Below are 26,550 nucleotides of genomic sequence, written 5' to 3' on the forward strand. Positions count from 1 at the left end.
TGGATGAGAAACTTTCTCATCGAGTTGGGGATGAAGCAAAGGATTTCTTGCTTCATTGTGATAGCCATAGTGCCATACATCTAGCCAAAATGTTGCATACCTCTTCCGGACCAAGCACATACAGAGAAAGTATCACTGGTTGCGGGAGAAAGTCGAAGAAGGAGAGTTTACCCTCGTGAAGATCCATACTGACGACAATGGATCCGACATGTTGACAAAGAACCTACCGATGGATAGACTCAGAGTCTGTCGACAGAGGACATGAATAATGGACTCCTCCCCACAGGAGTGAAGGGGGAGTTTGTTAGGAATATGTCCCTCCAGTGGGAGGAGCTGACTGTTCGGGCCAAGAAGTGCCGACAATCGAAGACTAGGAGGAGCAAACTGTTCGGGCCTAGTACCGATGGTTGAAGAGTCGACTGCGAGAAAGTTGACTGGGTGAGTCTACAGAAAGGAGATCTAGGTCGAAGACGCGACCGACTAGTCGGACCGGCTGGACAGTCAACACTAGGGTCGATTGATGGCTACTTATTATTATAGATAAGAAGAGTAGTGATGTGTAGTAGGGGTTACATTTGTAAATAGCCCATACAAGGCATAAGTATAAATACACTTAGGGTAAACAATTTGACAATAGAGTGTGAGATAGAGAGGTCAAAGAGTGTGTGTGATCCTCTATCGTAGTTAGCGAAAGAGAAGAGTGAGAACGAGAGGAGAGAGAGCGAGCGGTGCCATAGCTGTGTTCTGTAACTGCATACGCCCTTGGTTGTTAGGTACATTAGGTACGGTACTGATACCATACGTATTTAACGTATTAATACGGGTATAGTACCTCCCAATTTTAAAATACGTTAAATACGTTTTTTAGTATGTTAAATACCTATAAAATACATAAAATACGTATAGTACGTTAAATACGTTAAATACTTCTAGAATTTGAAATTTATTTACTTTCTTAAAAAATATTTGTAATATTGTAATATTGTAACCGTGTATATGCAATATAACGAAGCATTCCATGGCTGTAGTTGCATCTTAAAAGTACTGAAGGGCAAATCGAGCAAATATGAGAATCAAAAGGATACAAATCAACAAATCAAATAGATATTTGTTAGGTAAAAAAAAACCCAAACTTGTTGGGCATTTACAACAACATCCAAGGCCACGAAGCAAAAACTGTATATCCCTCACATGATTGAGGGAATTCACATGATGAGTCATGACAAGCTAAAATTCTACAAAAAAAATCGTACTTTTGACAAAAACAACACTTTGACAAGAAGTGCAACATACCTATTGAAGAAAAGACCACATCTTTTGATTTGGAAAAAACCTTCAGAACACATAACATCAAATATTTGAGATGCACTTACATTGCATTTTGTCAAAGAAATAGAATGCATTGTAGGAACAAAATTTAGAAAAAAACCTTAACAACACATAACATCAGATATTTGACTTCTAAGAACACATAACTTGAACTATGTCCAAGACTCCAATGTATCAAAATGGGCTTAGATCAAAGAAAAGTAACATATGGCTATTGAGCTTAGTAATAATGTATAGAAATCAGAAATATTAGTCATTAGATCTCATCCTCATCACAATCACCATCTTCATCATCAGATTCAGTGTTAGTTGATGACATCAACATAGGTTCTTCGTCAGTAAGATCATCATAATTTGTATGAATTGCTTCTTCTATTCCATTGACATTATCTTGATCATTTGGTGGTAAAGAAGCAAATGTACTTGATCTTGTTATTCTCCTATTACAAGAAGACCGCTCATCATCTCTTCTTGGCCTCTGCCTCCGTATTCGATCAATAGGGACTCCATCGCTTGATGTTGTCGTATGTGATCTTGTCATGCTCCTTGTCCTTCTTCTCATGCTCATTGTTTCTTGAAAATAAGTTTCATAGAATTCTCTATCCATATCATTCTCGTGGCTAATAGATGGAATATCAGGAGTCTTAGAGACATCTATCTCATTTGGATTCACCTGCAAACAAGTTTATAAAAGCTTAACGAAATTTGAGGAATGTAAATTATAAGAAGTGAATAAAACAATACCTGCATTGGAGATGCATTCACAATCTCAAACTTGTGAACTAGCCTTAAGTTCTCTCGCACATATACCAATCGTTCAAGTTGTGCTACCTTTAGTCTGTTTCTATTTTTTGTATGTGCGAGAGCATGTGCATTCCAATTCCTTTCTGCTGCCCCAGAAGAGCAATCCTAATAGAAAACAAGATATGAAATAAAAGGTAGTACACAAAAGTGCAGTATTTTAGAACTTAACTATAAAATTGATCATTTTTTCAAAACTTGACACTTGGGATAATATGCGGACAGCTAATGCTTGGAGCTTTGGAGTTCTTCCACCAAAATTTTCCCACCATGTGACTGGCGTCATCATAGATATCTCTTCACGTGCTAATGCATAGCTAAATGTCCCTGTACCATTTCGATATTCATGCAATTCACGAAATAAGATATCACATTCAAGTGTCGAGTACCATTTTTCTGTATAGCTCATCCATGCATCCATTAACTCGGGGTTAATAAATGTAGCCTCCTCTCTCCACATCGGATGTAGCAAATGAGCTACAAGGTGGATCGGCCTCTTGAACCATTTCCATCGTATGTCAAATAACTTCAAAACATCTTCGTACCTAAAAGGGTATTAGTAATTACAAAATGATCTGATCTTAAAACATGAGAAAACATTTGGAGGTTTAATGCTAGGAAACCATAAAAAATTAAAATAAATATGAAATTTACTTGGATTTGTGGGGGATGTTTTCTTCCACTCCTTTTGCTAAAACATCTTTGCTTCTTCGCATAAACTCATATAACAAACCAATAGTGGATCCCTCCCTATCAGTAAGTCGTAAAACACTATACAATGGTGCCATTAGGGTCAAAACAACTTGAAACGAGGACTCAGTTGTAGGATCAAGGATGTAGTTCTTTACATTCATGGCATCTGGCTTATTGCAATCTGACCAAGACCTCCACATGTCACTCACCACTGTTTGCTCAAGAGGATACCAAACTTTGAGCAAACGTTGTATGACAAGGTACATCACACCAAACCTTGTCTTAGAAGGTCTCAAGATGGCGAGGTTACTGTGAGCAGAAATTTTTTTCCTAGCATTCCTCTTCTTGCAAAAAAAACGTACAATATTATTTGCATTCAACATAATACTTTTCATCCAAGGCAGCTGACCAATGTCCTCCAAAAGTAGATCCAAAGAATGGGTTGCACATGGAGTCCAAACAATATTAGGGAACTCTGATTCTAGCAAAGACCCCATGCGGACACAACTAGATGCATTGTCTGAAATGACTTGGACCACATTTTCCTTACCAACTTCTCTAATTGCCTCTGAAATTCTTTGAGCTAACCAAGAGCTATCAACTGTTGGTGTTGTATTAGCATGACTACAATCAATGGACTTGAGGAACATTGTCCCATAACAAGATGATACGAGGACATTTACAAGTTGCCTATGAGAAACATCAACCCATCCATTTGTTAATATAGAACAACCATATTTGGGCCATAATCCTTTTACCCTTTCTAACTTTGCTTGCAAGGATATAACCTCATTTTTCAAGCCTTTCGTCCTCATGTAATTATCTGTGACTCCATTATGTTTCTCTCCAATTGTAGAGAAAGCTTCTAACATGTTCCGCCAACATGGTGTTTTTAATAGATTAAATGACAAATTTGCTTCAATGATACATCTCACCTCCATAACGTTTGCATGTTGTTTCCTTTGCATTTGTAACACATGTCCTTTACGCAACGGTTGTTGTTTCACTATAATTGCTAGTGGATATGGTTGGCGACTACCACCACCCATACATGACATGCTTTGACTTTCATCAACAAAGGTAGACGAGCATGAGGTAGAAACACCTAAAAGAAAAAAAAATTCAAGATAAATAATTTACAATTGTTTAAACATTAGTAATCAAGACACCTATTGTAGGCTTGTGTCTATACCTTGTTCAGGCATGTTGAATGAGTCGATCTCTGCTACTATATCTTCTTCTTCGCCAATTGCTTGGCTTCCACAATTACCATACAAAGTTGTAAGGTCAATCAACATTTCCTTGGGGACATTGGTACATTTCGTTACTCCATGGCTAGGTTTTCCAATTAAATGAGCAATCATTCGTGTTGCTGACCCATGCATATGTTTGTTGCAAAATTTACAGTTCCAACTCCTATTTCCTGTTTGACTTCTTACGACATTGAGGCAACATGTATCCCGATATTTGTTCTTAATGGGCAACATTTTCCTTCTTTATTTTCTACAAATCAATAAAATTGAGATATTGAAAATGGAAAATAATGCACAAAAAGAGGAGCAAGATTATATGAATGCATTAAAGCAAATCGAAGAACTGAAAGCTTTGAATAGATCAATCTTCAGGGAGGATGAGGATTATACTACTTTAAATAAGCAACTACAGGATACTCAAGAGTATCTTTTATTCATAGAAAGCAAATACAAGAAAATGTTACAATTAAGGAAATGTATAAAAACAGAAAATTCAACTCTTTTGGAAGCTAAAAAGGAAGCAAAAATTACCATAACTTAACTAAAGAGCCTTAATGCTTAACGTAATAACGACATGCATAAAAGCAAAAAATTCAACAAGTTTGGAAGCCAAAAGGGAAGTAGAATTTGGTCAAGAAATCCATCTTGAAGATGTACAGAAAGGGTTCGATGAAGATCTATTTATTCATAGTGCTTTGCTAGATATGTATGTCAAATGTGGATCTATAGTGGAAGTGCAAAATGTTTTCAACTGAATGTCCAACCGAGATGTGGTATTATGGACAACATTGATTGCATGATATGCTGAGCATGGACCCGTTGAGGATGCACTGAAAAGCTTTGAAAAGATACAAGATGAGGGGATACTTATTACTACCAAACACTTTCACCTTTTCTTGTGTCTTAAAGGAATGCTCTCATTAGAGGGTTTGTTGAGTATAGAACTACTGAGAAAGCATTAGATTCTTTCGATAAAATGCAAGTTGATGGAATCTTTCCGGATGCATATACATTGCCCATGTCCTAAAAGTGTGCGGTTTATTAGGGCCTACAGATAAAGGACAATCCATGTATATGGAGGCTGTATTGAGAGGGTTCTAGCAAGTGCACATTTATTCATACCCATCACATTCAAAAGCAGACAACCAAAACCATGATATTCCAAAAAATGAGTAGTTGTTAACAAAAATAAATATGCATTGCAAATGATAAAAAATGGGACATCATTAAAAAAGGACCAAGCACTTTTCCCATGACACGAAATTGAGATCTTCAATGTTTCTGGAAATCAATGTCATTTATAGTAACATGGAAAGTAAATTAGAATGATCAATTTCTGAAATGAATTCAAATGGGATACAACCACTAAAATCAATAAGCAAAGGATTAGCTAATGCTACAAATTGTGAAAGATTTTGAACACATTGTCTACATGTATACATACATGTTTGAGTTTCAACACATGGTTCCTATAATATTTGATCTCAACACTTGCAAAGAGGAGAGTTTTATTGCATGTCAATTACAATTGTCTACCAATTTGTTACTTGTATAGATGCATTATTGTGGAATAGATAGATTGCTGGACACAAGCATACGTAAACTAGATCAACTAAAAATTAAATCTCCCTTGTCATTTGGTATTATCATACAACTTGACATTGGAATACAACAAAATGGGAGGTATACTTAATCATAAAAAATAAAAGAAAGAAACATATTCACTAACCTGATTTTATTTTCTTGTTGTTGTTGTTGTTGTTCTTCTTCTTCTTCTTCTTCTTCTTCTTGTTGTTGTTGTTGTGCTTCTTCTTCTTCTTCTTCTAGTGCTTCTTCTTCTTCTTCTTCTTCTTCTTCTTCTTCTTCTTTTTCTGCTTCTTCTTCTTCTTCTTCTAGTGCTTCTTCTTCTTCTTCTTCTTCTTGTTCTTCTTCTAAGTCTATTCTGTCTGTCTTTCTTTCTTCCTTCTATTTTACTAAAGTTGTTCTTTTCTTTTGCTTTCTTTAGGGTTTTACTCACATTTTCTATAAATACGTACTATACGTATTTTTTTAAAGGTACGTTAAATACCGTATTAGACGAATGTATATGACATTTGAATGAACAACTTTGACGTATGGTACGTACTATACAAATAAGAAGGTATTATACGTATTGATACGTTAAATACGCGTACGTAAACAACGCTGCATACGCCAAGAGCCCCGCATGGTTAATACACTCAGTGCAGAGAGTGTTGTACTTTGATCTTGATGTTGTATATCCATTGTATAGTGAAACTCCGTTCTCCATGGTTTTCTCCCACTTTAGGGTTTCCGCGTTAAATCTGTGTCCAGTGTTTTCTGTGTATAAGACTTGTGTATTTAAACATATTCCTTTTCTAGTGGATTGATGATTCATTTCTCTACACCCATAACACGAGATCGGTGTCGTGAAGATTTTCGGCAATGGTGTGAAAATTGTGTGCAATGAACGAAATCGAGAAGGTGCACGTTGTCGTGAAGAAAACCGGCCATAGGCGGAATCGGAGAGAAAGCGCGTAAACCGGCCCTTACACGGATGGACGCGTGACTTGACATTTTGTACACGAACCGGTGGGTGTAAATATGAAGCCGCACGCATTTATTAGGGGGGGATTGTGCGTATCCCGGTCAGGGGGACAAGGAATAAAGGGAAGAGGACAAGGGAAAACGAATATCGCGCGCGAGGAGGAGGAAGGAGGTTGCTGCAGAACGGAAGGCGGAGCTCTCTCTCTTTGACTCGAATCGTCGCTCTCTGCGGGTGTTAGGAGGTCGCTGCTTCTGCTTCATGGATAGCCCGTGCTTCCAGTAGAGTCGCTCCCCTTCCCCTTTTGTTTCCTTGAGTCGGTGACTGTTGTCGGTGTGCGTGAGTAGGGTCCCCGTGTCGGGCCCGTTGCTGCTTTATCGGTTGTAACTATCAGAGTTTGTAATCTCTGTCATTATAATTAAGTGTTACGTTATGTTTCTCTCTTTCTCGCTTCTACGTATTGGTGAATCTTTCTCTCTCTCTGTCTCTCTCTCTCTCTCGCTCCTCAGTCCAAGACCCCTGTGGTCCCGCCCCTTTCTACACGTACGCGCGTAACAACGCGACATCTTTGGTGAACCCGACGTGAAAGGGCGGCAAAGGAGTCGAAAGATGAGGAGATCGGAGCTAGCAGAGGCAATGGCAGTGGCCGTCGACCGGCTAGTGAGCGCTCGTGAGGGAACGGGTACCCTCGACAGAGCCATTGAATCGATCGTCGGCTCTATAGGCCGTTTCGGAGGGAAAGACGCCACAAGTTATTTCGAGGCTTACCGGGCCGAAATGATCATGAGGGATATCCCGGTGGACAGGCGGCTGTCCGGATTCCCTCGGGTGGTGACGCTGGGCATCCATGCGGAGGTGCTCGAGGTGTTGGCCGGATGCCAGACTTGGGAGGAGTTCGAGCTGCAGCTCCTCGAGAAGTACAGGTTTGACGACTCGCTCCGGCTGTCGAGGCGGGACTTCATGGCGTGGGTGGAAAGCCCCGGAAAAGGGAGGAACACGTCGGTGCTCCTCCAGGAGTTCGAAAAACGGTTCGCGCTGATGTTGACGCTGGACCAGACGGTGCTCGAAACAAGTCGAGTACTACTGTTTGTTAACTCGATGGATGCGCTTGACAGGGAAAAGGTGGGGCCCCTATTGGAAACAGACGAAGGGCTCACGACGGACTGGGCCGTGGTAAAACGGGTTTGCAATCGTTTCGACAAACGGCGCGATTGGAGCGACGGAAGCACGGCGGGGTCGGGGCTGGTCCCGGGGAGGAGGCTCGAGGAGCCGGTTTCGGTGCCGGCTGGGAGGAAGGAAGAGACCCGAATTTGGCCGGAGTCGGGGTCGGCATCGAACGATGTGGTCAGAGGCCCATCCGGAGGAGCTAACATAGATGGTGCGCGACCTACAGATCGCACAGGCCCGGAGAGACAACGGTGAACAACCTCGCGACCGGAGGCCGCCGGCTGGGCAGTGGTGCATGTGGTGTGACGCGATCGGTCACATTCGGAAGGACTGCGCGGATTTCGCCGACGCGCTCAGGACCAACGTGGTGTACCTCTGGAACGGGCGGGTGCACGCGAGCGAGAACCGGAGAGCCCTGGAACTGAATACGGGGCGCGGTGGAATGAAGAGGTTGATGGAAGAGGCCGCGACACGGCAAGTCGAAGCCGTTAACTACTCAGTGTCGGCGGGAATTTGGGTCGGGGGTGATGAGACCCGGAAGGCGAAGGACTCCGGATTCTGGCCGCTAGTGCTAGAAGGCCTCTCCGGAGTTCGGTTGAGGAAGGAAGAGGCGGACCGCGTGGAATAGCGGGTTCAGGAGGTCACCAGTTGGGACGATCCGGTGGAAGAGAAAACGGGCTTCGTAGAAGCCACTTGCCAGAACTACGAGGTTCTGGTGGAGGACAAATGGGAAGGAAAGGCCGGAGGGGTTGGGCCCTCGAGGTATGAGACCCGGTTCAGGCCGAAACCGACCGGTGTCAGCAACCCAGGTGTGCCAGATGGGAAGAAGCAGGTGTTGGCCGGTCAGAAGAGCAAGGACAAGTGGGAAGGCGGAATCGGATCGGATAATAGGAAGTAATAGTAGAATTATTATTCGGAGGGACGGATTCGGTACAGTTGTACCGATCCAGATCTGAACCGATTCGGATGTCGGTTGCCTAAGCGCACCGATTGTAACCTTGCCGGATGCCTATAAAAGGATCCGATGATTTGTAAAGTGTTTTGACGGAAGTAATACAATAGTAATTGTCGTGTATTTATCTGTATCTTGTATTGTTTGCCGTCCGTGTATTTGTTGCGTGTTTATCTTTATCTTTGTATTGTTTTACCGTCTGTGCTTAGTGTAATCATCTTACGCGTGTAACCTAGCATCCAATCCTTACCACCCCTTTGGAGAAGTGTCGGGTAGACACCTGTGTTGAGGCTAGTCCGGCCAGACAGACAACATTATTTTGGCGACCACGATTCCTGCAAAGTGCAAAGGACAACCGGGGGATGGATGTCTAGACCAAACGACGACCACATCACCGAACGAGGGAGATGATACACCGAACGCGAGCAACGACGGGAAGCCCTGCAGCAAGCCGTCGACGAGATCCGGCGGGATCGGTCATTCTCCAAAACTCTTCAGAGAGTCGCAGAAGAAGCACTACAGTTCTGGGTTCTGCAAATCCCCGACGAAGGCAGTAGCATAACAAGCCTGCAAGAGGCGGAAACGATACTGCAGACGCTCGCCGCGGGCGACGGGGACTCGGAAGCATTCGCAACAGTTGAGGCGGAGTCGGAAAGCGACGGAAGCGTTGCATCCCGGTATAAAAGCAGCCACGACACACCAAACGACCGGGAGGACGAGGGGTCGGAGGACTCAGTAACACCGGCGCCAGAGGAAGAAATAACCCTGGAATTCGGTGACCGGCAACCGCCGAGGAAGGCTGACCGGATATCGACAACACCCGCGGAGGAACCAACGGACCGGACACCGGCAACACCCGCGGAGGAACCAAAGGTTCTCACACCAACGCCAACAACGGATAGGGAACAGGAGAGTCAGTTGGACGACACGATGCCGTACCCATACCCAAAGTACCGGGATGAGGCCGACGCGGAGGCACACGTGTACGCATTCCTCCAAACATGGGAAGCCAACCATATCTCCCAAAGACTGACGGAGCCCGAAGCCGAACGATCCAAAATCGCCGAATTCGGCATAACCTTAGAAGGACCGGCTGCCCAATGGCACGCAAAGCACTTACCAGGCACCTTTGCCACATTCGATGCCTTGAAGGCCAGATTCCTCAGGTTTTTTCACAGACAATTTGAGCGAAGGGAATTGGTCGGGCATTTCTACACCACCCGGCAGGAAGAAAACGAGACTATGCCCCAATTCATCATTCGGTTCCAGACCCTGCACAGCCAACTGACAAGAGCACCACCCGAAGACGAAGCCAAAGCAGTCTTTCTGGCCGCACTGAAAGAGCCACTTCGAACAATGTGCGGAGTCCTTGATTTCCAAACCAGCACAATGGACCAAGTTATTGATCGGGTTTTAGAAATGGACAAGACTAGCCCCTTCTTGTCGATGGGGATGTTACACCGGGCACTCCCAAAAGAGGAAGACCTGAGGTTCCGACAGGCCTTACAATGTACAACATGCCTAAATTCGGGGCACTCAACAGTAGACTGCACCCTGCGGACACAATGTGTGATCTGCAACTCTCGATCCCATACAACGGACCGATGCGAATACAACCTGTTAAATCGGCAGGCAGCACCGGTTCGACACATAGAACCGCGCAATCAGAACCCGGACGAGGATCGATTCCGGAGAGACGACCGCTACCAACGCGAACGCGGTAACAGATATGCTGATAGAAGACGCGACAACTATGACCGAGAGGAGAGACGCAGAGATAGCTACCCCCGGGACCGGTATGACAGAGACGAATCCCCGGAAGACGACAGACGCGGAGAGGAGAGGCGACAAGGATACGCTGATAGAAGACGCGACAACTATGACCGAGAGGAGAGACGTAAAGAAAGCTACCCCCGGGACCGGTACGACCGAAACGGAGCCCCGGAATACGACCGACGCGGAGAAGAGAGGCGACAAGGGAACCGAAATTTCCGACGGAATCAGAAGCGTGGATTTTTCCGAAGAGAGGAACGTCGGGAGGCAGCAAGGAATGACAACCCGGTATCGGTACCGGATAACCGAAAAACCGAAGACGACCGCCGGAGCATACCCACCCTCCAAACCGGGGACAAAGGAGAAACGAGCAATAGTCACAAGGTGTACTGTTATTACTGCCGCAAGGAAGGCCACTATAGTAACCAATGCCCAAGCAAAAGCTATGACAAGCAGCCGGAAGTCAACATGGTTACAGCCGAAATAACAGAAGTACAGCAGGTCACAACCCGGTCAAAGAGAAAGACCGCCGAGTGGGAGGCCCAGGAGGCAATCAGAAAACAGGCGACACAATGGATCAAGGAGGCCAATGAACAGAATGCGGCAGAAGTAAGAGACCAAAATATGCCAAAAGACGAAGAAATCATACAGCCAGGCGAGAACCCGACGTGGCAAGCGCTACAGGACTATCAAATCGTGCTGCCGTTAGCACGACTACTACAGTTAGTGCCACGATTTACGACAGACCTATAGGCATCTGTCAGAAAACCGAAGCCGACGCCAGCACCGGCATTCTTCTCCAACCCGGAGGAAGGACCAGCGGTGGTCGATACAAGTAGCCCGGCAATCACGACAATCGTGAAAGGAAAGGAAATTGCTGGAACGATTATTGACGGAGGCTCCGGGGTAAATGTCATCAGCCAACAGACATGCAATGACCTGGGCATCCGGGAATGGGAACCATGCCCCTTCTGGTTACGCATGGCGGATACTAGCTCAGTCCGACCGACCGGGCTTATCCGGGATTTGGAAATCACGATCGGAGGCCACGTATTCCGGATATCGGCCGTGGTGCTGCAGCTGAATGTACAAGGCGCGTACCCCCTACTGCTAGGACGACCATGGCTGCGAACGGCGCATATCAAGCAGAACTGACAAAAGAACATGATCACATTCCGGCGAGGGAAAACAAAGGTACGAGTAACGACGCAACCATGGGTGATCACCAGTAAGGAAGCAACTCCATTGTATGCGGAAAGCATTAACATGTTGGAGGGATTACCGGACGAGGAAGTCGAGTGGTACCTAGAGGAACACCCACGAATCGTCCCACTATTTGAGGTGGATATTACGGTGGCAGTAGAACCGTACATTACGACGCCGGAAGAACCGGACCAAGCGGCGATCCGGGAACTACGACAAGCGCAGGAATCCCTAGAGAGGGAAATGACGATATCCCAGAGGGTAAAAGCATCCCAACTCGAGGAGGTGGACCTCGGCACAGCAGACAAGCCCCGACCAGTAAATGTTGCAAAGGAATTGCCGAAGGAAGAAAAGAAGGCAATGGTAGCATTGTTAACAGACTTCAAGGATGTGTTCGCGTGGTCGTACGAAGACATGCGAGGGCTGGACCCCCAACTCTATCAGCACCAAATTCACCTAAGTACGGACGCGAAACCGATTGCTCAACGCAGGTACCGGATGAATCCGAATTATGCGGCAAAGGTGAAGGAGGAAATTGATAAGCTCCTCCGGGTCGGATTTATCCGACCGGTCAAGCAGGCAACCTAGCTGAGTCCGATAGTGGTGGTCCCGAAAAAGAACGGAAAAATCCGGGTATGCGTGGACTACCGAAAACTAAATGCCGCAATAGTGACCGATGCGTTTCCACTACCATTTACGGACGGGGTGTTAGATGCAGTAGCCGGGCACGAAGTTTACAGCTTCTTGGATGGATTTAGCGGCTACAACCAAATACGAATGAACCCGGCCGACCAAGAGAAGACAGCGTTCGTGACGGAATGGGGAGTGTTCGTCGCGGTCGTGATGATGTTCGGACTAAAGACGGCTCCAGCGACCTTTCAAAGGATAATAATGGAAATTTTCGGGGAATATATCCCCGGTTTTATGCAGGTCTTCCTTGACGATTTCGCGGTCTACAGCCGGCACGGAGAGCATCTCGATCACCTCCGGCTGTGCTTGGAGAAGTGCCGCGAGTACCGATTGAGCCTGAATCCGGCCAAGTGCGTCTTTGGAGTGGCAAGCGGCAACTTGCTAGGGCACGTGGTGAGTAAGGAAGGAATCGCGGTAGATCCGGATAAAGTCAAGGCGATTCTCGATGCACCAGCACCAAGTAACGCAAAGGCTTTAAGCCGGTTCCTGGGCCAAATAAGGTGGCATAGCCGGATGATACGGCACCTCGCGGACTTCGCTACACCGTTACATACCGCCGTACATAGGGTACCCTTCCTATGGGCAGAGACGGAGGAGGAAGCCTACAAAGCGTTGAAGGTCATGCTGTCGCAAGCTCCGGTGGTGCAACCGCCGGATTGGAGTAAAAGTTTTCACGTCTTCGTCGATGCGTCGGACGTAGCAATCGGCAGCGTTCTGATGCAACTCACAGAGCCGAAATGGTACCGACCGGTGTACTACGCAAGCCGGAAACTCTCAAAAGCCGAACGGAATTACTCTACGACGGAACGCGAGGCATTGGGAATGGTGTATAGTGTCACAAAGTACAGGCACTATCTGCTCGGAAGGAAGTTTTCCTTCCATGTCGACCATTCGGCACTACTCTACCTGGTCTCGAAGGCATCCCTGATGGGAAAAATTGCACGGTGGACACTGCTACTACAGGAATTTGAATTCGACATTTTCCACCGACCCGGGGCGCAGCATGCGGTAGCGGACTATCTAAGCAGACTTGAATCCGGAGAAGCAGGGGACGGCGTCCAGGATGAGTTTCCCGACGCCGAATTGTTCCGGATCACGACGAAACCGGCAACGGATACAACGGTAGCCGACGAAGACACATGGCTAACTGAGATGCACCAGTTCCTGAGCACCGGAGTTCCCCCGGACAACATGGACCGCGATGAAAGGAAAAGGGTAGCAGTAAGAAGTAGACATTTCTGCTTGGTTGGAGACACCCTCTATCACAAGGGGGCAGATGGCATATGGAGGCGAGCAGTGCGGAGCGATGAGAAGGATCTAATCCTCAGGGAAGCCCACTGTGGAATTGCCGGCGGGCATTATGCCGGCGACGCAACCGCTCGGAAAATATGGCAGAGCGGACTGTGGTGGCCGACCACCCTAAAAGATGCCGTGAAGTATAGCAGAGAATGCGATTTGTGTCAACGACTGGGCCAAACCACAGAGCAGGCCCGGATGCCACACCACCCGGTCTTGCCCTTAGAACCGTTTCAAAAGTGGGGGTTGGACTTTGTCGGTCCCTTCAAACCACCGGCAATGCGAACCGGAAATCGGTATGTCATAGTGGCGACCGACTATTGCACCAAATGGGTAGAAGCAAAGGCCTTACGGGACAACACGGCCGCTTCCACGGCAAAGTTTCTGTACGAATGCATATGGTGCCGGTATGGATGCCCGATCGAGCTTATAAGTGACCAAGGAGGACATTTTCTCGGGCAGGTAGTAGAAAGCCTGACGTCATTTTACGCGGTGGTACATAAAAAGAGTACACCCTACTACCCTCAAGCCAATGGACTAGCGGAATCAACGAACAAAACTCTGCAGAACATCCTACGAAAAATCGTCAACGAGAACCGGACCGACTGGGATACGAAATTGCAAAGCGCGCTATGGGCGTACCGAACAACGTACAAAAACAGCATCCGGACAACCCCGTTCCGACTAGCATTCGGGTTAGAAGCGGTCATGCCGGTAGAGTTCCAGATCCCCAGCTTACGGATTCAGGTAAAGGAGCGCTTAAGTGAGAACGAGTCTGAACGAATCGGACTAGCAACGTTGTTGGAATTAGAGGAAAACCGAATAGCCAACTTACTACAACTCGAACTGGAGCAAAGGAGGAGAAAAGCCTTCGTGGACCGACACCAGCGTGGCAATGAAAAGGAGTTCGAAGTCGGGAAACCGGTGCTACTATTCCAGACAAGGATGGGGAACATGCCGGGAAAGTTGCGGTTTCGATGGACCGGACCGTTCTGGATCACCAAGGAGTACAATGGGTCGTATCAGCTCCGCACGTTGTCTGGAGAGGTCATCGGCAAGTGGGCAAATGGATTTCGGCTAAAGACGTATAAAGGAAATATGCCAGCCAACCCGTTCAAGTGAAACCCGGAAATCCGGCAAGAGGAAGAACCGACACCGACAGACGCTGCTGAAGACATTCGGAGCGAGGAAGAACCGACACCGATATTGACGAGGACCATCCCGGAAAACCGACAGAAGGATCCGGTATCCACACGAACCGACCCGAACAAAGTGGGGGGGACCAGCAAATGACGTGGTCCAGGCAAAAAGAAAAGAAAAGAAAAGAAAAGAAAAAGACGTGGGCAGAATCGACGCGAATCATCGCAATGACGGGGAGATCAGAAGAGGTGGGAGCGCCACCATGCAACGAAGAGGCGCCATGCATTAAAGAAGGACGTGTGCGGACTTGCTATTTAAAGCAGGGAACGTGGGCACTCACACGCGGCAAACAAGAAAGGACATACTAATTATGGCGGGAGAGGAACATGCGCGGGAAACGAAAAAGGACGGCTCGAGGCACAACCCACTATATAAGACACAGGCCTGCGAAGGGCTCACGTTTTACGAATTTTCCTACATACAGGCGCAGAAGCACAGAAGAGCGACCCGACGCACAGAGCACACACAGCGCGATCCCGAACACTAGGCAGCAGACGAAGAATTCGAAGCAATGGTACTGTCGGAAGAGGCACGCCAATGGATGAGGGAGAACGGCTTGAAAGGCTTGCTGCGGATCGCCGACGCTCCACCACACGCAGAACCAGAGCAGGCGGCAGCATCGATCGATATATCAGAAGTCACGGAAGGAGCGGTGCAGGCACTCACGGGAATCAAAGCAGGAGGACTGCAAACAATCGAAAACCCTTCCAGTGAAATCCTGTTCGAATATTTCGGGGAATACTCTATCAGCAGCAAGGCGTACCGAACGCAGGGCGGAGAGAACCTGCTGTTCGGAGAAGTGGCCCGCGCTATGATGGAATACGGATTCGTGAATCCCCGTCCCCCAGCCATAGCCAAGTATCGGGCAGCATTCTTGATAGCAGCGTACGAGGGCTTACAAATAGACTGGCTCCATTTCATAACCGAAGGATTGAAGGAGGCCATCAAAAATCTGGTGGAAGGAAAAAAGCCATGGGCCGGGATAGCACAATGGCTAACGGTGTTAGTCCCACCGGTACTCCCCATCACACAAAAGAAAAGAGGTCGGCAGGAGACGACGCCGAAAAAGGTCACAAAGCGCCGACAGATCTTGGAGAAACACACCCCCGGATGGACCCCGCAAGAAGCAGAACAGCAGGGGGAAGGACCATCCCGACAGCAACAGGAACCGGCCACAAAGGCAAAACCGGCAGGTAAAGGCAAAGGGAAAGCGGCTGAGGAGGAACCGGTAGCGCGCAAACCAATCCATATAACGCTGCGACGGCCGGAACCGGAACCAGAGGTCTCTAGACAAAAGGTCCGTCTGGTACCCGAACCGGAGGAGGAAACTGAAACAGAAGACTCATCCGAACCACTGGTAAGACTCCCAACAAGACAAGGTCGGGAGAAACGGGCGAAAGGACCGGCTCCACCAGTGGACAGAACTCAGCAGAGGGCGCAAGGACCATCTCCAGTAGCCGAGGCGGAAATAGCACCGGAACCGGTACCCAGGGAAGCAGCACCGACACCGGTTGGGCCGGACTTCAGAAAACCGGTCATCCCAGAGAAGAAGAAGGAACGAGCGCCGGAGCCGGAGCCAGAGAAGAGGCCGGAAAATCAGCCTGGCTTAAGTGAGCAAGGCCACCCCGAAATCGGAAGAACAAAGCCACAATGGCTGAGATGGCTTTCGGAGCAGTTATCGGGAGTAGCGGACCAGTTAGAGAAAGAAGAAACGTGTCGGCAACAGCTGACGCATACAACAACGCAAGAGTTGGTCGCGCTCCGAACACAGATCGAGGAAATGCAAGGGGAGCTGTTGCAGGCAAGGGAAGGAATTCAACAAGCAAAAGCTGTCACTGAGCCGGTCGGGACAACAAGGAAGCAACCAGAACCGGAACCGGAACCGGTAGCCTTGCAAACCGGCCCTGAGACCGAAAAAATAATAGAAACCTTACGAGAGGAGTTACAAGCTCAGGAGGCATTAAGGGAAAGAGAAAGGGAGCAGCGGAAAGCGGTGGAGGATGACAGACGAAAAATGGAAGAAGGCCTCCGGAAAGGTCGAGCCGCTAATGACCGACTGCAAGAAGAAAAAGAGAAGCTGCAGAAGGAGAAGGACCGACTACGTCGACATGCCGAACAAGAGATAGAACGACTGCAGGAAGAACTCCGACAACAGAAGGACCGGGACGATCGGTTAAGAGCTCAGGCAACCCGACGCCTGAAGCAGAAGACGGAGGACTTCGACCGTCTCTACAGAGATCACAAGCAGGCCGAGTCGGACAACAAAAAACGAGCAGCAGACTACGACCGGCAAATAGAGAAGCTGAAAGAGCAGCTCAAAGAGACCCGATTAGACCTGGCTAAGGCGATGGATGAGGTCAGTGCCAACAAGGAAGCATTGTCGGTGGAAATAGCCCAAGCAACGGAGAGAAGGAAGGAATTAGAGGCGCTAAGGCGGGAAAAGCTGGACCTGACCAAGATCAGGAATGAAGAAAAGGAAAAATCGACCTTCACGATCAGCAAACTGCAGAGTACCTATGAAAAGCAGAAAGCAGATTACGAGGCCCAGGCTCAGATAATGGCCGACATTATAAAACGGGCAAGGAAGGAAAAGCAGGAAGCTTATGCGCATGCTAAGGTAGGAGTTGACCGGATCAAGCTCATCATCTCAGGATGGAGTACCCGAGCTCAGGCAAGTATCAACGAAAGTACGGAAAAGCTATGGAAGGAGTGGTCACAACAGGCAGCCGAGCTGCAGACACTCCGAGCGGATGCCGAGAATCGGAAGAAGACCGGTGACAGGTTCTACAAGATGGATGAAGAAAGTATCGTCGCCATTCGGGAGGAATTGTCGGAGGATTTCTACACTTTAGCAGAAGAACACCTCAAAGAAATCCGAGGGTTGGTAGAGAGGTTGGATGACGGGCAGCTCGCAACTCAGTTGGAGTTGGAGAGATACGAGCAGGACCGGTTACGACAGGAAGCTAAGGGAAGAACGACGCCAACCACTATTGGTGAGGGAACGCGACCGGCTGAAGATGAACCAACTGACACCGAACAACCCCGACGAGGAATATCTGAAGACGAACTTGAAGAAGAGCAGGAGCGGACCGATGCCGGAGAAGAAGAAGAGCTGAGACCGGAAGACACCAGAGCCGAGGAAGGAGGCATATCAAGTCGACCAGTCGAGACCGGAGAAAGCGACACCGATAACAGAACAGAGCCAGGAACGGAGGGAGAACAGGAAGAACCCGGACGAGGCGGTGAGGAAGCACAGGCACCACGGAATCAAGCAGAGTCGGAGCAGAAAATTTTTACGGAACAGCCTACCCAACAGGAGGTCGGAGACCAGGCAGGCAAGGAACAGGAACAGGAGGAAGAAGCACCACTTGACACTATCGAGCAAAGTGTGCTCGATATTTTGGAGGAAGACTGAGGCCGGGAGTGGATTCGAAGTGCAAGGCACTTTCCCACGGGCGTGCCATGTGTTGGCCGGTCAGAAGAGCAAGGACAAGTGGGAAGGCGGAATCGGATCGGATAATAGGAAGTAATAGTAGAATTATTATTCGGAGGGACGGATTCGGTACAGTTGTACCGATCCGGATCCGAACCGATTCGGATGTCGGTTGCCTAAGCGCACCGATTGTAACCTTGCCGGATGCCTATAAAAGGATCCGATGATTTGTAAAGTGTTTTGACGGAAGTAATACAATAGTAATTGTCGTGTATTTATCTGTATCTCGTATTGTTTGCCGTCCGTGCTTAATTGTAATCATCTTATGCGTGTAACCTAGCATCCAATCCTTACCACCCCTTTGGAGAAGTGTCGGGTAGACACCTGTGTTGAGGCTAGTCCGGCCAGACAGACAACAGCAGGCGGGGTTTCGGTTGAGCACCGAAATCGAGAGAGCAACGGACCTACGGAAGGTCCTTGAAGAGCGAATCCTCGATAGTAAAGTGGAGCTGTCGTTGCGGGAGGTGCTGGGAATCGCCAAGAGGGAGTTCCACGACTCTATCATAGACTTGGTGAAGCGGAAGAGGCTCTCGACGGAGCCGGAACCGGAGAAGCCGGTGGAAGTGCGGACCAAACCATGAGCGTAACCGTGAGGCCCTTGGCAGCTAAACCCGAGGGGATTTTTAGAGGGGGCTATCAAGGCGTGGGGCCGCGATAGTCCGGACTCTCGGGAACAACCCCACAAATGTACAGTATGGAAGAAGACTTGTACCATGGGTAGGAAGTTTTGGTTCTCCGACAACGGAGGTTGTACTATAACCGGCGTCAGCGGCCGGGAGAGGACGCGAGCGGAGGAGCGGCTCAAGGGATGTAGAGTCCTCTTCCCCGACGAAGACATCAGCGGCGCCGTGGAGGCGGTCTCTTTTGACGACACCTTGGGCGAACTACGAAAGGTGATCGATGAAGACCTTAGAGAAGACCGGACCGTTTCGGTAGGATCGATAGGAATGTACGAAGTCATCGCGGACTTCGGGGAAAGGATCGGGTCGGATTGGACGGCCCGCGTGGATACGAAATACAAGACTGTGGACTGGAAGATGAGGCCAGTCACGGCACCCTTGCCGGAGGGCAGCGAGGAGCAGATAAAAGGGGTCGCATCGGACCCAAGTTTACGGAATCTGGTTGGCATAGGGCACCGGTTCACCGACATAACGCTACGGGAGCTCAAGGTTGGTGGGGGCGGCTTCCTACTGCCGGCGGAGGAGGACCGGTTTCGGAGAGTGCTCGGAAGGCACGGGAAGGCTTTCGCATTCTCACCGGAGGAGATCGGGTGCGTAGACCTGACAGTTGTCGAACTGATGGTGATCTTCACGGTATCGCATGTACCGTGGAATCTCAAGCCGATTCCGGTGCCAAGATCTCACATCCCGAAGTTGATGGAGCTCCTAAAGCAAAAGGTGGAGATGGGCATCCTCGAACCGTCGAGTGCCCCGTATTCGAATCGGTGGTTTACGGTGCTGAAGAAGAACGGCATGCTACGCTTCATCCAGGACCTACAACCGGTCAACAAGGCGACCATCCGTAATGCAGGGATCGGACCGACCATAAACGAGTTCGCAGAGGCCTTCGCTGGAAGGTCGATCTATTCTGTCGGTGATCTGTACTCGGGGTACGATCAGTTCCAACTAGCCGTGGAGAGCAGAGACATTACGACGATGCGGACTCCTCTCGGCCTAGTGCGGATGTGTACCCTGCCACAAGGAGGGACGAACTCAGTGGCTCACATGGTGAACGCGATGAACAAAGTGCTCAGGGATTGTATCCCGAACATTACCATGCCGTTCTTAGACGACATCCCGATCAAGGGATGCCCGGTGGAGAAAAGGGACGAGGCAATCGGGCCGAACGGATGTCGAATTTTTGTGGTGTCCCACATCGATGACTGCGAGAAGGTGCTGTAGAGACTAGAGCACGCGAGGCTCACCTTCTCCGGGGAAAAGTCGGCCTTCGGACAATCGGAAATCTTGGTGGTCGGACACTTGTGCGGGCCTTACGGTAGAAAACCGTCTCCGACAAAGGTAGAGGCCATCTCCGCGATGAGGAACGTTTGCGGGTCGGTCACGGAGGTCCGCAGATTCTTGGGGGCATGCGCGTTCTACCACATCTGGATCCCGCACTACACACATGTCGTGGAACCCCTCTACGGACTATTGAAAAAGGGGCGTAGCTTTGAGTGGAGGATGGAGTACACGGAGTCGGTTCGGAGACTAAAGGAGGCGCTTACGGCAGCGCCGGCTCTCCGTAAAGCGGTTTACGGCAAGGATGTTCCCATCTGCGTAACGGTGGACACTAGCCCGACCGGGATCAGGTGGGTAATCAGTCAGGAGGACAAGGTCGGCGTACGATTCCTGATCCAGTTCGGGGCGAAGGTATTGAACGAGCAGCAGCGAGGGTACGCCCAAGTTAAGCACGAACTTTGGGGTGTCGTTTCGGCGGTCAAGGCCGACAAGGATTATCTGATCGGGACGGAGGTGATTATCGAGACGGACTGCCTGCCGATACTCGGCATGGTTTCCGGATGCGCGACGCCGGACCTAGCAATGCTCCGGTGGATAGCGTACATTAAGTCCCTGAATCCGGAGATACGGCACATCTCCGGAAAGGACAACGCCATGGACGACATGCTTTCGAGGGCAAGGTTCAACGACGAAGACGACATGGTTTCGGAAGACGAAGAGGTCGGCGAGGACTTCTTCGGGTTGGCTAACGTAATGACAAGGAAAGGGAACACTCCGGCGCTTAACGAATTTGACGAAAGCAGGTACGACAGGGAGTGGCTCCAAATCGGGAGGTTCCTACGGACGATGACGCTGGACGCAGCATGGGCGAGAGAGGAGGCGAGCCGGATACGGAGGAAGGTGTACCGATTCTTCCTGCGGGACGGGTGCATATGGAAACACCCAAAGAAGAGAAGCGGCATCCCACTCCGAGTAGTGGCAAAGAAAGAAGAACAGGGGAAACTACTGGCGGCATTCCACGAGAGCCCATGGGCCGGACACCGCGGAACGTGGGCCACGTTCGAGAAGCTGACGGAGAAGTATTGGTGGCCGGGGCTATACCAGGACGTGCATTGGTTCGTAACGACTTGCGAAAGCTGTCAGGTGCACTCCGTAGTCCGACACCGGGATGAGCTACACCCGACCTACCCGTCTACGGTCCATTTCAAGTGGATGGTGGACTTGGTGACGATGCCGATGGGGGTAGGACAGATGCGATACCTGGTGCTTGCACGAGAAGACTTAACGAACCAGGTGGAAGGCCGTGCACTGCAAAGCAAGACAACCGCGACGGTAGGCCGGTTCCTGATCGAAGAAGTCGTGTGTCGGTACAGGTGCGTCGGGAGGATCGTGGCAGACCGGGGAGAGCTGGATGTGCGGGAGGCCGAGGAGCTATTCGACTGGCTAGGCGTCAAACTCTCCCTCACCACGGCGTACAATCCGGAGGCGAACGGGAAGGTGGAACGTGGGCACGAACCGATTGTGAAGGCGTTGGTGCCTGCATGCGGTGGGCAGGTCGGGAATTGGCCGCGACTCCTTCCTTACGCGCTATGGGCGAACCGGACTATGCACAGTTCGGTGACAGGGTTTATGCCGGTGGAACTAATGTATGGACAAAAGCCGATCAGGCCGGTGGAACGGACGGTTTCTTCGTGGGCGGCGGTAGATTGGAAGGACGAAATGAGCCGGGAGGAGTTGCTGGCGGTGCGGATTCGGCAACTCGAGCGAAGGCCGGAGGACATGATACAGGTGAAGGAAAAGCTGCGAGCGGCGAGGGAGCGGAACAAAACCCGGTTCAATCGGACACACCGGTTGCGACCAAAGAAGATCGAGGAAGGCGACTGGGTCTTGGTATACGACAACAACCTCGACAATCAGCACAAGGCGGTGCGAAAGTTTGCTAGGAGATGGTTCGGGCCCTACATGGTGACGAGTGCGAATGGCAACGGCACGTACCACCTCGCGGAACTCGACGGGGCACGGTTAGTGGTGCCGGTGGCCGGAAAGCGGATAAAAGCTTTCAAAAAGCGGTTCGAAGACGAGCCGGAGCCTGCGAGCGGGAGCGACAACGATGATCAGTTCGGGTCCGGCGGAGAATCGGAGAGCAACGAGTGAGGCTGGGTTTCTTCGATATCTACCCATCTCTGGTGCATACCGGTGGATGCGCGGTTTGGTGGGGGTGGATGTCGTGAAGAAAACCGGCCATAGGCGGAATCAGAGAGAAAGCGTGTAAACCGGCCCTTACACGGATGGACGCGTGACTTGACATTTTGTACACGAACCGGTGGGTGTAAATAAGAAGCCGCACGCATTTATTAGGGGGGGATTGTGCGTATCCCAGTCAGGGGGACAGGGAATAAAGGGAAGAGGACAAGGGAAAACGGATATCGCGCGCGAGGAGGAGGAAAGAGGTTGCTGCAGAACGGAAGGCGGAGCTCTCTCTCTTCGACTCGAATCGTCGCTCTTTGCGGGTGTCGGGAGGTCGCTGCCTCTGCTTCGTGGACAGCCCGTGTGCTTCCAGTAGAGTCGCTCCCCTTCCCCTTTTGTTTCTTTGAGTCGGTGACTGTCGTCGGTGTGCGTGAGTAGGGTCCCCGTGTCGGGCCCGTCGCCGCTTTGTCGGTTGTAACTGTCAGAGTTTGTAATCTCTGTCATTATAATTAAGTGTTACGTTATGTTTCTCTCTTTCTCGCTTCTACGTGTTGGTGAATCTTTCTCTCTCTTTCTCTCTCTCTGTCTCGCTCCTCGGTCCAAGACCCCCGTGGTCCCGCCCCTTTCTACACGTACGTGCGTAACAACGCGACAACGTGAAAGGGGTGAAGGCCACATGCATATGCTAGCGTTTCGTAAATAGGACTGAAATGAGAATAGACATCCTATGCACTCGAGCTTTCATGTATGAAAATATACATGGCATAAGTACGAACATTAAAATATAACTTTAAAAGAATGAATGTCCTAGCCTAATGGTATATGCATTGTGTTTGGTATGTGAGGTTGTGGGTTCAAGTCTCACGAATGTTATTCAATACAATAATTTAGTTTATTTTTCTATCGTGAAGCAAATCCTTCACGACACCTAAGCCCCCACACACTCCTATTCATCGAGGCCTCACACTTTATATAACCTTTTACAAACATTTGAATAAGCTCATATAAATTGGTAGAGGTTATTTTCTCATCGTGGCATGGAAATATCACGACATCCTCCCCCTCTAGACCTGCGCATCCTCTGGCATGCGCCAACGAATGTCTCCTTCTTCAGCTTCATGGATGTCATCTTCGTTGAGGAAGTTAGTGCTTTGATCTTCCCTTCTCTTGAATAGCTTAATTCACTTTCCTGCAAAAGCAACTCCATCCATTTCAGTTAGGAAATACGTTGCATTTTTATTCACTTGTCTAATGATATATGGCCCGAACCATCTTTTGGCAAATTTGTGAGAAGTACTATGTTGGTTATCCAAGCTACTATCATAAACTATGACCCAATCACCTTCTTGGAGCTTTCTTGGTCAAAGGCGATGGGTTTTCTCAAATCTTTCTTTGTTCCGTAGTCGACATTGTTTCATCCTTTTTGTAGCTATTTGAACATCTTCATCCCTTCTTTCTAGGTGTCTTATTCTAAGAGCAAGCAAATCTTCTCGACTCATTTCATCTGCCCATGGCAAGGCAACCCAGGAAAATACCGATCGCTCTACTGGCATAATTGGTGTTTGACCAAGTATCAATTCTGATGGCATAAAGCCAATTACGGAACTATGAATAGTGTGGTCAGCCCATAGTGCATACGGTAACAGATGAGGCCAGTTAGCTATCTTGCCATCACAAGCTTTCACCAAAGCTTTTACTATAGGGCTATGTCCCGCTCAACTTTCCCATTAGCTTCAGGGTTATATGCCGTAGTTAAGGACAATCAAATTCCCATTCTTGAAAAAAATTGTTTAGCTTCGTTAGAATCTAGTTCTCCTCTGTCTGCAACAATCTTCCCAATGCACCCATACCTACATATCACATCTTCAAGAAGGAACTTACAAACAACTGAAGTGGTTTTTTGGCGTAGGGTTCGCCCTTCCACTTGATTTGTCAAATCTTCTCTTGCCAATACAAGATATCTCATTTGCCAAACCCCCACATGCATCATTACAATATCCACAACCTTTTTATAATGTAGAGATAAAGAATAAGTAGGTTGCAACCCATCACGATGCCGAATATTCGAATACATTTGGCAGTTCTCACATGATTGTACGTAATCTGCAACATCATTGTACATTCCAACCCACAAAAACTTCTCTTTTAATTTCGAGTAGGTGGTCCAAACTCCACGATGACCTGCCCATAAAGTATCATGAAATTCAAATATTAGTTTTTGTTACTCTTCCCTTCTTCCAACCACTCTTTGCGGAATCCCTTTCACAACTTTTGGATGTCTCCAAAGATATCCCTCATGAAGAAAAAATTTATAAGCTTTCTTTCTTATTTTATGAAATAGCTCCCTTGACCATGTTCCATCTTTCTCATGAGTACTAAAGTATTTTCTAATTTGTAACATCTCCCCCTTGTACTCAGATTCACGAAGAATAACATGAACACCCAAATCACGACCCCTTCAAGTTACAATTTATGGAAAAGAAATCAAAACTCTCATCTTCTTCATTAGTCATTACCATTGTATTTTTACCTTTAAACCTCGCTCTTGAGAGCATATCGGCAACTGGGTTATCCATCTATTATTGCATCATGAAATTCTTTTTTCGCTATGCCCAAAAGTTCCCTCAAGGAAAGTTCTACTTTGCTATCTAAAATTCTTTCTTCCAATACTTTTTCTAAATAAGTTGAAGCTTCAATATCAGATAATAATTTGAACGAGGGACTCTTCTTATCCTTACCTTTTTCAATGTCAAGGTTTACCATTTTTGGACTTTCTGTCTCCCTCTTTTTAGCGCTTCTTAGCTCCCTCTTCTTGTTATCTTCATTTTCCGCCCATTTCCGTTTCTCTTCGATGATCTCTTCATGGGCTTGGGTTGTTGCAACCTTCATGACAGTTGAGAGGCCATCCACTGGGTCTTCCCAACTAGTTTTGCTTCGGACAACATCACCTCCAGACTTCAACTTTTCAAACTCGATTTTACCCTTTCTTGCAGCTTTCAGAATACACAGCCAAAATTCAGATTCAGATCCTCCACTAACATGGATGACTGTAGTTGTAGGTTGATAGACAACTTGTCTCCTAGTTATTTCTGCATCTTCGATGATCCTTCTCATACCACCTCTTCTAAAGTTAGTTCGGAGAGGTAATCGAGTTTCAGAAGAATGAATCTTACCATCTTTGAAGAATATCACCCCTCTTTCTATCGCTTCTTGATAGTTATCACACCCTCCTCTTGAATGGTCGACACTATCACACCATATGCATCTTCTTTCCTAATCTTTTTGGGGTTGTGAGGATTTTTCTTCTTGTAGCTTTGCAACATGTAATGAAAGATCTTTTATACCTTTGATAAGATCGTCCATCACTATTTCGGGTACCTTGGAAATAGTTGACGGACTCCCAGTATCCTCCCTGATGGTTGTCTTCACTTCATCTTTCATACCTCCGGAAATCGAAAGATCCTCACACCATTGGGCTCTTTTGCTGATTCTGTTGCAAGCTTCATGTACTCGATTCCAATCTTACACAAGTCCAGTGGGTGTAGTCTAGTCTTCAAGGAATACAACTAATTTTTCTCAATAGGATCGGTCTGATGCCTTCGAGAATAATATGACCTTCTCTTGTTCCAAAAGAGTCCTTTCGGTCGTTGTTAATTGATTATAATGATCGTCAAACTCTTTCAACAACTCCATCACCGAAATCTTCTTGTCCTCTTTGTCCACCCAATCCAAGAAACTCCTCCTTGATGCTCGGATTGTATCACCAAGCATGTATTCATTTAATAAAGCTTGCTCAAATGCAACCCAATCATTAGAACTTGTTGCGAGTTCAGAGACTCTATTTCTCAAAGGGAGTTCAACCATCCTCACAAAATTCATTTGAACATCGTGTTGATTTAATCCTTTACTACCCATCTCAGTAACATATACTTGTAATAATTTAGTTATATTTTTACCTTCAAAGAGACCTATTTTCTCTACAAGCTTGTCAATAGCATGATCGATTCGTT

The 26,550-nt window shown here is 48.0% G+C and overlaps 1 protein-coding gene across 1 annotated transcript; it reads right to left on the bottom strand.

Moving 5' to 3' along the window:
- Positions 1–1,585: 1,585 nt before the first annotated feature.
- Positions 1,586–25,654, bottom strand: LOC147862012 (uncharacterized). Its single transcript, XM_087323050.1, has 6 exons — positions 25,279–25,654; positions 24,534–24,721; positions 5,806–6,041; positions 2,336–2,675; positions 2,074–2,238; positions 1,586–2,002 (listed from the first exon to the last, which is right to left on the bottom strand). The coding sequence occupies exons 1-6, from the start codon at positions 25,652–25,654 to the stop codon at positions 1,586–1,588; spliced, it is 1,722 nt and encodes a 573-aa protein (XP_087179176.1).
- Between the last annotated feature and the right edge of the window lie 896 nt (positions 25,655–26,550).

The sequence above is a fragment of the Azolla caroliniana genome, unplaced genomic scaffold, assembly GCF_043228905.1.
Source record: "Azolla caroliniana isolate FFs.n. ecotype wild unplaced genomic scaffold, voAzoCaro1.0.p SCAF_7, whole genome shotgun sequence".
NCBI classification, from domain to species: Eukaryota; Viridiplantae; Streptophyta; class Polypodiopsida; order Salviniales; family Salviniaceae; genus Azolla; species Azolla caroliniana.